The 13,681-nt window shown below is 43.4% G+C and overlaps 1 protein-coding gene across 1 annotated transcript; it reads right to left on the reverse strand.

The window, feature by feature from the left end:
• Nucleotides 1–3,303: 3,303 nt before the first annotated feature.
• LOC147730261 (polyubiquitin) lies at nt 3,304–9,025 on the reverse strand. The gene is made up of 2 exons (XM_086955031.1): nt 8,883–9,025; nt 3,304–5,204 (listed from the first exon to the last, which is right to left on the reverse strand). Exon 2 carries the CDS (start codon nt 5,196–5,198, stop codon nt 3,597–3,599), a length of 1,602 nt encoding a protein of 533 aa, XP_086811157.1. The 5' UTR covers nt 5,199–5,204; nt 8,883–9,025; the 3' UTR covers nt 3,304–3,596.
• Nucleotides 9,026–13,681: the final 4,656 nt, after the last annotated feature.

Genomic DNA, 13,681 nt, shown 5'->3' on the forward strand with positions numbered 1-13,681 from the left:
ACATTGCACGGAGAGATAGTTAAACCTGCCTTTCTTAAAACATCTTTTTGATTGGTCCTCAGCAAAATTAACAACATTTTCTGGAACTCAGTATGTTTGTTCTAGGTGTTCAGATCCTTCAGCAGGTGACTGCCATATGTTTTTAACCTGCCCAGAGATTACTACATGTAACCGGAATTCAGATAGAAGTAAGTCCCTTACTTATATTTTTCGGAAGATGCCAATATAGTATTTCCGTTCCAAATAAAATGGTTGCAAGACTAATCTTTTCTGTCATCTTAATAGGAAGACGGGAGATTTGTAGGGCCTGGAAATCAGCTGTCTCACCCCTTTTTTTTCGGAGTGTAAAAACAATATCATACACATAAGTCAACAGGACATGGCATGTGACCCCAGAAATCAGGAGAGGATATGGGCTATGTTGGTTTATTGGTGTCAAAGTACTAGGGTTCGATGATTAAGCCAATAAACAGCTGTCGGTCCTGGTCCCCTTCTTCGGTATGTTATGCTAGAGGAGGTAGGAGTGGAAGCAGCTAGATTTCTTGACTGGAACGACTTTATTACCATCCGGCCTTCGGTAAGGGAAAGGGAGTATTGCAAACAAGTTAATTGGCAGAATGAAGACCAAAAAAATAATAATACCGAAACCAGAGCCCACTGAGAGCTTCTCTATTTCCTCCAAAGGCAGCACAGCCCCAGTGCAGCTCATCCTTTCAACATTCCAGTTTGAGTATGGAATTATCAGAACTCTGCTCCATGGTCCCTATCGATGTATATCTGTGCCTCAAGGCGGCATTCTAGGCTGGTAGGGTCACTCACCCTTCCATCACCTAGGGAACATATTAATAAGTGAGTGGCGAAGTCGCCATTTAGTGTCTCCCTCGCTGCATTCTGGCTCATACTGCATGCCTCTTCTGTCAGGGCTGTCCTGGAGCTTTATCCTTTCAGACAAACACTTCTGTACTCTGACACCAGCCACTGCCACGCTTTTAATTGGAATGTTGTGATTGTGTGTTTGATGTCTGTTACCAATCTACTCCCATCTTTCTTTCTTTATCTCTCCTCCTTTCTCTTTCTCTCTCTCTCTCTTTCTCTTTCTCCGAATCTCTACCCCCTTTGCTCTATAGCAGTATTTTCTCTCTCCCTTGCTTGCCCCTCTCTACCTCCCTTATTCAATAACTGTCCTAACTACTCTCTTTATCTCGCTCTTCTTTTGCACATCTCTCTCCTTCCCATCTTTCTCCATCACACTCTCTCACACCGATCTCTCATGCCGAGTTGTTTCTGTAGCTCTCTTCCCTCCCCCTTCCCACTCGCTTTCACCACTTCTCTTTCTCTCTGGCTGTCTCTTCCTCCTTCTACACTTATCTATCTATCTATGTATCTATCTCAGCTCAGTGTGGGGACACGCATCCCTCATCATTCAGTTGGGCCCTCACAGCATCGCAGATCAACAGAGCATTTATTGTAATCAGTATACTGATGTTCCTGGCTGTCCCAAGTGGGTCTGTGTGCAATGATCTGCTAGATCCAGTCTGAGAAGCCATCTTCCATAGGTGATCAGTCAAAAAAGTCAATCAGTAAATAAAAAAATACAACTTCGCACAATAGTTATGCCTATAGATTTGAGGTGGTGATTCATTTGATCTGTGGTGATTTGATTGTAATATTTTTTTATTAGAAGAAAATAAAGAAACAATGGTTGACCAAGTCCTACAAGGCAAAACATACCTGTGCTTGCAAGAATTCTTCCTGAACGTGCCATTCCATTTGAAGCAGGTCGGTTCTTCTGTCACACCATGGGGTGTACTATGTACTATTATTATTATATAAGGTCAAACCTGGCCGAGTGGAGATCCCTGCACTCCGGTCACTATGTAGACCAAACCATTCATACACTGGCTCCTCTCTGGGCCACCTTGGCAAACCTCAACCAAAGGGAACCCCTAAGGGGCCCAATCTAATGCCAATATATCACATCCATCCATTAATTACATTCATTTGAGCCATCACAGTTTTTAGTAATAAGACACACCACAATTTCTATTGATCTTGACTCATTAGCCTAGGTTTGAGACACGGTTAAAATTGACAATGCAAATGTATGCATACATTTTATATAATGTATCTATTGAATAGTGTTTGCTTATTTTGCACTTGAGGCACGATAGCTATTTTATGAATTTTTAGAGCAATATTTTGTTCTTAACCTTCTAAAATTTTAGGTAGAGCCCTGAGCCAGCGCGCAAGTGCTGCTCTGAGGTTGATCTGTGGTAATTGAGTACAGGGGAGAAGCCACGCCCACTCCCCCGCCCATGTTTTTCATTGGCTTGTGTCTTTGTCCTTTCTGAATGCTGCCTTCCCATTGGTTTATAGGCTTGTTAGTCCCTCCTTATCACGACCATGTCGTCATTTGTATCCTTCCATGTCTACCCGCCCCTTTACTTCGAGTGTTGCATGGTATGTTTTATTTAGATTGTGAACACTATTTTCTTCCCGTGCCTTCTTCCCGTCGCCCACAGTCCGTGCTTTCTCGCACCCCCTGCCCACCGGCACTCCGTTGTTTGTGCCTTCTCTCCCCCGCACTCCCGTTGTTCGTGCCTTCTCACGCCTCTCCCGCCAGCAATCCTGTTTGCAATGCAATTGGTTTCACGTAAATGAGAGTCCTATTGCATTGCAAATGCGTGTTGGTTTCGTTGCTGCTATTGTACATTTATATAGTGCATTTATTTCATAATGTTTGCTTCTGGTGGCACAACAGCATTTTTAGGGACTATTAAGTGCAATATCCTGTAGTATATCGGGAAATTATTTAATACGCAATTTTAAAATGTTGGGCCTCTAATGTATTTACCGCGCCCACTACCGGGATAGCAACATTGTTTCTTTGAATCCAAATTAGCATTTTTGGTATACTTTATTATTTGTATTTTGGCACATTTCTGCATTATAAGATTTTATGTGGACTTCCTCAGAGTTCTGTAACATAAATACAAAGAAATTTGAAAATTGGAAATGCAAATTAATTCAAACGATTAAAAAACAAGTAAGTTCAAGTGTTCATTGCTAGGTTGCAGATTTTTCCGATAGTATGAAGAGGGATTTTGAATTTTTTTAGGGATTTTATTCTTTGATGTGTGGGCGTTAGAATTGAAAAGCATAGCTGATGGGGTCATGTAAGGTGGTCGTTTTCCCAGTTTTGAGCGTTTTCTATCACTTGTAAGTTCCTTTTTATGGTAATTACTCTCTGTATGGGAGGTTAGAGAACATATTAATAAGAACAACTGATTACAACTACTAAGATATTTTTGTGAGCTTTATTTGTAAAGACTCAAACGACATGTATAGAATTGCCCAGCAATATTTCTTCAGGGATATTATCACACAATTAAGTACAAAGTAATTATTGATGAAGAGATTAGCACATGGACCCCATGAAAACGTAGATAAAAAAAATCACTTCGATCCAGAAAGAGTTATGCAACGTCTTCCAAGCTTGTCCATTCAATTGGGCTTCCTATGATATCTTGCGTTCTTCAAATTTAATGACATCTCTTTTCAGATTTGTGAATGCAAGCTTCAGACATTACAGACATCTACAAGCCTCCTCTAAGACGAAGCACCAAGTGAAGGGTAGACTCTTTCTGGATGTTGTAGTCAGACAATGTACGGCCATCTTCCAGCTGTTTGCCAGCAAAGATTAATCTTTGCTGGTCGGGTGGAATGCCCTCTTTGTCCTGAATCTTACATTTCACATTCTCTATAGAGTCACTTGCTTCTACCTCTAAGGTGATGGTCTTGCCTGTCAAGGTTTTCACAAATATTTGCATACCTCCCCTTAAACGCAGTACGAGATGGAGGGTGGATTCTTTCTGGATGTTGTAGTCAGAAAGTGTGCGGCCATCTTCCAGCTGTTTGCCAGCAAAGATTAATCTTTGCTGGTCTGGTGGAATGCCTTCTTTGTCCTGTATTTTGCATTTGACATTTTCTATAGAGTCACTTGGCTCAACCTCTAGTGTGATGGTTTTGCCTGTCAAGGTTTTCACAAAAATCTGCATACCACCCCTCAGACGAAGCACAAGATGAAGGGTGGATTCTTTCTGGATGTTGTAGTCTGACAGAGTGCGGCCATCCTCCAGCTGTTTGCCTGCGAAGATTAATCTTTGCTGGTCTGGTGGGATACCTTCTTTGTCCTGAATCTTACATTTCACATTCTCTATAGAGTCACTTGCTTCTACCTCTAAGGTGATGGTCTTGCCTGTCAAGGTTTTCACAAATATTTGCATTCCTCCCCTTAAACGCAGTACGAGATGGAGGGTGGATTCTTTCTGGATGTTGTAGTCAGAAAGTGTGCGGCCATCTTCCAGCTGTTTGCCTGCAAAGATCAACCTCTGCTGATCTGGGGGAATTCCTTCTTTGTCTTGAATCTTACATTTCACATTCTCTATAGAGTCACTTGCTTCTACCTCCAAGGTGATGGTCTTGCCTGTCAAGGTTTTCACAAAAATCTGCATTCCACCCCTCAGACGTAGGACAAGATGAAGGGTGGATTCTTTCTGGATGTTGTAGTCAGAAAGTGTGCGGCCATCTTCCAGCTGTTTGCCTGCAAAGATCAACCTCTGCTGATCTGGGGGAATTCCTTCTTTGTCTTGAATCTTACATTTCACATTCTCTATAGAGTCACTTGCTTCTACCTCCAAGGTGATGGTCTTGCCTGTCAAGGTTTTCACAAAAATCTGCATTCCACCCCTCAGACGTAGGACAAGATGAAGGGTGGATTCTTTCTGGATGTTGTAGTCAGAAAGTGTGCGGCCATCTTCCAGCTGTTTGCCTGCAAAGATCAACCTCTGCTGATCTGGGGGAATACCTTCTTTGTCTTGGATTTTACATTTTACATTCTCAATAGAATCACTTGGCTCAACCTCTAGGGTAATGGTCTTGCCAGTCAGAGTTTTAACGAAAACCTGCATACCTCCCCGCAGACGCAACACCAGGTGAAGGGTAGATTCTTTTTGAATATTGTAGTCTGACAATGTGCGGCCATCTTCCAGCTGTTTACCAGCAAAGATCAACCTCTGTTGGTCTGGGGGAATACCTTCTTTATCCTGGATTTTGCATTTCACATTCTCAATGGAGTCACTTGGTTCCACCTCTAGAGTGATGGTCTTGCCAGTCAGCGTTTTCACAAAGATCTGCATTTTAGTCTATAAAGTGAAAAACAAATGTTATAGTATGATGATGCTATATGGTGTGAATTCATCAAACCATAACAAAACAAACAGCATATATTAGTGACCATGCCAGTCTAATATTCCTCAAAAGAAGCCGAGTCAAATTTCCCCTCTCTAGATGGCAAGTAACACAAATCAACTATATTGAATGTTTTTCTTAATAATTTTAAGACTTTTACAAGCAGCCTAGTTGTATTTATTTTTCATCTTTAGCAACTTAAACAAGATTCAAGCTAGCAACCAAGGGATCAAAACTTTTCAGACCACTGTCACAAACATCAAAGCCCACTGTAGATGGTCTGTTTTCTGAAAGTATCTCCAAATGTGCCTTTTTGTTTCCAACACATTTCCCATCTGTTTATCACAGCCATTTTAATGCACTCATTCATTACCATGCATTTTTAAGTGAGAGTGAGACAGAGAGAGATCCCAAATTCTGTTGTTTTTACTGGTGTCCAAGTAGAATTCAAGTGGGTACAAATGGTTATATGTTTCGAGCACAGGACAAATGGACAGTTGTATTCACAATGAGCAGATCTGTTGACACTCCAGGATTCTTCAAAGACTCAGCTATTGCACACAGTTACTCAATTATCCGATTACGTTTGCTAACCTTAGGGATGTGGTGGGGACAGAGGGACCATTTGGGGATGCCGACCAATGGAGTAATGTGCTTTTGCAAAAGGACACTATATTCTTTTTTCTGAGCAGATTCTTGACTCTATGATGGCAAACTAATAGGTTGTGACTTATTAGGAAAATCCCCCTCCCCCAAAGAGCAAATTCATGACCTATGAGAACAACTTAACTGATTTGCTAGTGGGAATTCAACACCCTATGAACAAGGATTTATATCCCATGAAGGTAAATTGTGAAGATAAGTTTATCGCATTACGAAGGCAAATGTAGGTTTATTGAGGGCAAAAACACGTCGATAATGACAAATTGTGAAGCTGTTAAGGTGCAAGTCATAGATCATTAGGGCAATTTCATAATTTGTGAACACAGATTCATCACCTGTTTTTATGTACTGATCTTTTCTTGAGGAAACGTTCTTAGCTTTTGAGGGCAAAATCTTTGCTCCACGAGGAAAAATTATTGAACCTATGAGGTCAAATGCATGAATGCAAATTGATTTCGTGTGAGGGAATCTTTATGATTCATAAGTGCAAGTCTATAATTTGAGGCTTCAGATTCAAACCCTGCAAGGCAATTAATACTCTGGGAGGGCAAATTCATAGCTCTTGATGACCGATTGTCTGCTCTATGGCATAGTTGTCAATAGAGTTATAGCTATTGTTTAAATAATAATCCCAATATGGTTTTTTTTAGGAAAATACTCTACATTCTGTGTTCAAAATTAGCAAATTTAAAAGATGCAAAAGGTTGAGAGGGTTACTCAAAAAGACAGTATACATGTGTGATAAGCCTGAAACATGTGGAATAGTTAGAATAGTTGGTACATTTAGGAGAGCTTGGTTGTAGATTTTGTTTGTGAAATCCCTGAATTGTTATATTCCCTTCCAAAGATAAGAGCAGACACATTCCGCTAAACTTCTTATTGAGCAAACAACAGGCAATTCGTTGTTGCAACTCCTAGATGCTTATGGCTTTGACTTGGGTACTTGTAGGACACATCCTGCTAAAGCAGTTAACAGAGTGGGCAGAGGAGCATATTATATTGACAATCAATCAATATGATTTTAGTTCAGGATGAGGATCAATAAAAAATGTTAACCTCCACGTATTCATTAATAAGTATGTCACAGTTAAGAAGGGCTCCATACATTTGGCCTTCATGGTCCTAAGCATGGCCCTTGACTCGGTCAATAGGTCAAAGCTCTGGCCCGTGCTGGAGTCCATGGGAGTTGATAATGCACTAGTATTTAAGCGTGAATCTGGGTGTATGGTTCACTTCTTACCTACACACTTTTTCACTTGAAGTGTGGTGTGTCGGCATTCTGTGCCGAAAGAGATTGTGGGGCCTTTGGTCATGTTCATGGGTTGTGGGCATTGCATCGGAGACGTGATTCTTGGCATTGGCTCCCACAAGAGATCATCAACTGTGGTTCTTAGGATGGATTATGTGCATTGGATGCTGGAGGAAATTATGTCAGTTTCACCACAGATCTTTAAAGAGGCTAAGGATCCCAGAGGGCATTGCAATAGATTTTCCCTATAGTGCCTTATGGACCTAGATCTCCAGATGATATTATGGCCTCTGGCTGTGCACTCAAGACTGTGCCTTGTGGATCCCAGATTAGATTTGGAGTACTTGATCTTGTTACTGCTACTTACGACATGTATATATCGCCTAATATCTGAGGGTCTCCGAGCACTATTTAATGCAGCATACCTTAATCACTGATATTATAGTGATGTTATAGTGTTTTGTGCATCTCATTAGGGATTTAAGGCATTGACCCCAGATCATTTTGTGTGCTGTGGATCCCAGAGGGAGCTGCGCACATTAGACTGCAGATTATTCCGTTCCCGGATGATATAATAGGGTAACTGTTATCTTGAACCACATATGATATTTTGGCCTGTGGCTCCTTTAGGTGATTGAGGGCATTGCATCCGGGAGCGTATTGAGATAGATGTGTCCCGGAGTACATTATGGGCATTGAACCACTTTGGTATTACATTATATCACTGGGCCCCAGGGAACGACTGTAGGCACTGGATTCCAGAGGAGATTGGTATCTGTGGATCCCAAAACAGATATTAACCATGGCCTGGGAGACTGTGATGCTGTTTGGACGGTCTTTAGGGGTACAGTTGTGGGAATTAAGAGACTACCTTACCTAGCCTGTGAAATTTTTTCTGAATCTGATGTATTAAAATATTTCCAAGGAATCGCTTCTTAATCTGATGCGTACAAACATAAATCTCCAAAATATTTAGGCTAATCCACTACTTAATTTGATGTATGCAAAATACATCTCTAAAATACTTAGACAGGATCACTTCTAAATCTTATGCATACAAAAATACATCCTTTAAATACGTGAGCAGAGCACTTTAAGGTCTAATACGGTTGCATACAAGAATACACCTCTGAAATACCTGGGCAGAATCACTTTGAAGTCTGATGCACAAAAATACAACTTTGAAATACGTAGGCAGAATCACTTCTTAATCTGATGCATATAAATGATAGGTCTGAAACATTTGGGCAGAATAACATCGAAATCGGATGCATTAAAATATAATTCCCTCAAATACTTAGGCTGTCTCCCTTTTAAATCTGATGTATACAAACTTTCATCTCTGAAATATTTGGGCAGAAGCACTGAAAATCAAGTACAAAAATTATAGATGTAAACCTGACGCCTGTAAATGATTTCAGGTGTCAATGGTTGAATGTCCTGGAGGTTTCAAATTCTTTGAATTTGTGTCCCAGATTCATGAGAAGTAGGTAAATATTCGAAATAAAGAACAGGGGGCTGAGGCAGTTTGTATAGTTCACTATTACACCCAAAAGCTAATAACAGTGAGTAAAAAGGTAATCAATGCAGTTCGTCGCCACATTAAGGAGGACCCACATTTGTTCCAAAAGCTTGAAATGGAAAAACCCACCCAGAGCATCAGAAAGAGGCTTTATCCTACCCCATTTGAACACCACGCATTCTCCAATTCATGCCTTACCTGTAAGTGTACACAGGTGACAAAACCTGGTCTTCTCTCCGGTTAGATACCCTATAACTCCACAGACTGACTGGACTGGAGGTGCTTCTGTTTCCCAGGTGTGCCCTTTTATTCTCTTCTTCATTCCTCCTCCCTCCCACGTATCAACATTAATAATTAAAAATAAAATCGCGTTTGTCCCACCCTGTCCTACAAATAGTCTCATCCCTCCTGTCCCTGCATGGAATGTGGCTGGTGCAGTTGGTGTCCTAGATTTTACAGAGCAGATAATTACTGGGCTCAGTTTAGTTGACTTAATTTCTGGGTGTGACAAATGACTCATTTTCACTCCACCCTTTGTTTCCTTTTTCTTATGCGTATTTGCAGTCTATGTTGCTGCACCGAGAACCTGCTCAATCACAAAGCTACATTCATGCCAACAGACCCGATTCAGGCAGGAAACTCCCGATCTCTAAAGCAAAAAATTGATTTATTTAAGCTGTCCCCCACCTGAGATTGCCTTTATTTCAATATTAGTGAATGGGGAAAATAAATTCTTCCGATTTTATTTCACTATTGGCCTTTTTACTGTGTTGAAATGTTGGCGTGCATGAAGCTATCAACTTTTCAAAGTTCAATTGAGGACTTACCATGTTTAGATGCTTGTTTTAAATCATTTCGGATAATTGATCATTGAGGAAGACAAATGTATGAAAAAATGTTAAAAACCATGAATATCGGTATGGACAAAGGGCCTCTTTCTGAGGTAGGTAGTATTTCCTAATGTGTGCACATGATTAAAGAGCTGTGAAACAATATGTCTATCTCACTTTGCACTTTGTGCCGGTTAGAAATAGGTTTTTGGTTGGAAGCGGTATGCACCCTGTCCAAACAGGAACCCCCACTCTAGTGAGGATAAGCCAGATACACACTGAAAGATAAACTGTGCTCACTCTCTGGTAGCGTGGCACAGAGCAGTCAGGATTATCTTAATAGACAATGTGTAAGGTATTTGTGGGACACACTTACACAATAACACAATAAATACACCACAAAAAGACTCCACACAGGTTTAGAACAATAGATTATTATATTCTGAGCAAAACAAGACCAAAATGAAAAAATACAATGTTTAGAAGTTGAGATACTGAATTTTAAAAGAATGAATGAAGCACTTTGTTTACTAGCAAGCAGCACTAAAAAAGGTAACGTTAGGTCGCGCTGGACTGGGGCAAACTCAAAGTCTGGGCTGACCATGAAAGAGTGCCTGCTGGCTACAGGACCCACCCAGGCCCCGGTGAACAAGGTACCTTTCCTGGTCGCAAGCAGCAAGATGCGTAGATGTCGAGACTCGCAGGGGCAGGATGTGTCAGTCTTCTCCACACAGTGAAGGTGATGCGCCAATTCTGAATATTGGTGCCGGAGTAAAGAGCCTTTGAGCGTTGCGACGAATTCTGCCATGCAGTCAAGGGGTTGCGTTGATCTCACCAAGCTGCATGATGGTGATACACTGTCTGATTCGTTGAACTCTGGAGTCAAAGCTGTGGTTCCGAGGCGATGTGCTAATTTTACTCCTGCAACCGGGATGCACCACTTCTGCTAAATGCAGACTGGAGATTCTTGTTGCAAGTATCTGTGCTACTTCCGGTCCTCGGTAGCTTGTTTCCGGTCCAGGGAAGGCATGGCTTGGCAGTTCGGGCTGGACTGTTCCCATGAGGCAGAGGGTCAGACTGATTTGCATATGGCCATGTCTGAACTGGGGTGGTGTGGAGTGCAAAAAAACGATGGATTTAGGCCCAGATCTCTGCACTGGGGTGAATGTATGACATTGTTCTGCATTCTGTCCATCAACTGTTGTTTTTGCAATTGTCACGCCGAGTGGGATGGGTATGCTCAGACATGAGTCCCATGCACTCCAGACCACTGGATTCAAGCAAGCCGGGCTGAAGACGGCTGGAATGCCAGAAACCGGTCCTCGGAAGCTTGTTTCAGGTCCAGGGAAGGCATGGCTTGGCAGTTCGGGCTGGACTGTTCCCATGAGGCACAGGGTCAGACTGATTTGCATAAGGCCATGTCTGTACTGGGGTGGCGTGGAGTGCAAAAAAAACGATGGATTTAGGCACAGATCTCTGTACTGGGGAGAATGTATGACATTGTTCTGCATTCTGTCCATCAACTGTGGTTTTTGCAATTGTCACCCCGAGTGGGATGGGTATGCTCAGACGTGAGTCCTATGCACTCCACACCACTGGATTCAAGCAAACAAGGCTGAAGACGGCTGGAATGCCAGAAACCGGTCCTCGGAAGCTTGTTTCAGGTCCAGGGAAGGCATGGCTTGGCAGTTCGGGCTGGACTGTTCCCATGAGGCACAGGGTCAGACTGATTTGCATATGGCCATATCTAAACTGGGGTGGTGTGGAGTGCAAAAAAACAATGGTTTTAGGCCCAGATCTCTGTATTGGGGTGAATGTATGACATTGTTCTGCATTCTGTCCATCAACTCTGGTTTTTGCAATTGTCACCCTGAGTGGGATGGGTATGCTCAGACGTGAATCCCATGCACTCCACACCAATGGATTCAAGCAAGCCGGGCTGAAGATGGCTGGAATGCCAGAAACCGGTCCTCGGAAGCTTTTTTCAGGTCCAGGGAAGGCATGGCTTGGAAGTTCGGGCTGGACTGTTCCCACGAGGCACAGTGTAAGACTGATTTGCATATGGCCATATCTGAACTGGGGTGGTGTGGAGTGCAAAAAAAAGATGGATTTAGGCCCAGATCTCTGTACTGGGGTGAATGTATGACATTGTTCTGCATTCTGTCCATCCTCTGTGGTTTTTGCAATTGTCACCCCGAGTGGGATGGGTATGCTCAGACGTGAGTCCCATGCACTCCACACCACCGGGCTGAAGACAGCTGTAATGCCAGAAACCGGTCCTCGGAAGCTTGTTTCCGGTCCAGGGAAGGCATGGCTTGGCAGTTCGGGCTGGACTGTTCCCATGAGGCACAGGGTCAGCCTGATTTGCATATGGCCATGTCTGAACTGGGGTGATGTGGAGTGCAAAAAAACAATGGATTTAGGCCCAGATCTCTGTACGGGGGTGAACGTATGACATTGTTATGCATTCTGTCCATCAACTGTAGTTTTTGCAATTGTCACCCCGAGTGGGATGGGTATGCTCAGACGTGAGTCCCATGCACTCCACACCACTGGATTCAAGCAAGTCGGGCTGAAGACGGCTGGAATGCCAGAAACCGGTCCTTGGAAGCTTGTTTCCGGTCCAGAGAAGGCATGGCTAGGCAGTTCGGGCTGGACTGTTCCCATGAGGCACAGGGTCAGACTGATTTACATATGGCCATGTCTGAACTGGGGTGGTGTGGAGTGCAAAAAAACAATGGTTTTAGGCCCAGATCTCTGTACTGGGGTGAATGTATGACATTGTTCTGCATTCTGTCCATCAACTCTGGTTTTTGCAATTGTCACCCTGAGTGGGATGGGTATGCTCAGACGTGAATCCCATGCACTCCACACCAATGGATTCAAGCAAGCCGGGCTGAAGATGGCTGGAATGCCAGAAACCGGTCCTCGGAAGCTTTTTTCAGGTCCAGGGAAGGCATGGCTTGGAAGTTCGGGCTGGACTGTTCCCACGAGGCACAGTGTAAGACTGATTTCATTTGGCCATGTCTGAACTGGGGTGGTGTGGAGTGCAAAAAAACGATGGATTTAGGCCCAGATCTCTGTACTGGGGTGAATGTATGACATTGTTCTGCATTCTGCCCATCAACTGTGGTTTTTGCAATTGTCACCCCGAGTGGGATGGGTATGCTCAGACGTGAGTCCCATGCACTCCACACCACTGGATTCAAGCAAGCCGGGCTGAAGACGGCTGGAATGCCAGAAACCAGTCCTCGGAAGCTTCTTTCAGGTCCTGGGAAGGCATGCCTTGGCAGTTCAGGCTGGACTGTTCCCATGACGCACAGGGTCACACTGATTTGCATATGACAATGTCTGAACTGGGGTGTTGTGGAGTGCAAAAAAAAGATGAATTTAGGCCCAGATCTCTGTACTGGGGTGAATGTATGACATTGTTCTGCATTCTGTCCATCATCTGTGGTTTTTGCAATTGTCACCCCGAGTGGGATGGGTATGCTCAGACGTGAGTCCCATGCACTCCACACCACCGGGCTGAAGACAGCTGTAATGCCAGAAACCGGTCCTCGGAAGCTTGTTTCCGGTCCAGGGAAGGCATGGCTTGGCAGTTCGGGCTGGACTGTTCCCATGAGGCACAGGGTCAGACTGATTTGCATATGGCCATGTCTGAACTGGGGTGATGTGGAGTGCAAAAAAACGATGGATTTAGGCCCAGATCTCTGTACGGGGGTGAATGTATGACATTGTTATGGATTCTGTCCATCAACTGTAGTTTTTGCAATTGTCACCCCGAGTGGGATGGGTATGCTCAGACGTGAGTCCCATGCACTCCACACCACTGGATTCAAGCAAGTCGGGCTGAAGACGGCTGGAATGCCAGAAACCGGTCCTTGGAAGCTTGTTTCCGGTCCAGAGAAGGCATGGCTAGGCAGTTCGGGCTGGACTGTTCCCATGAGGCACAGGGTCAGACTGATTTACATATGGCCATGTCTGAACTGGGGTGGTGTGGAGTGCAAAAAAAGATGGATTAGGCCAAGATCTCTGTATTGGGTTGAATGTTTGACATTGTTCCGCATTCTATCCATCAACTGTGGTTTTTGCAATTGTCACCCCGAGTGGGATGGTTATGCTCAGACATGAGTCCCATGCACTCCACACCACTGTATTCAAGCA

The sequence above is a fragment of the Lissotriton vulgaris genome, chromosome 2_1 (genome assembly GCF_964263255.1).
Source record: "Lissotriton vulgaris chromosome 2_1, aLisVul1.2, whole genome shotgun sequence".
NCBI classification, from domain to species: Eukaryota; Metazoa; Chordata; class Amphibia; order Caudata; family Salamandridae; genus Lissotriton; species Lissotriton vulgaris.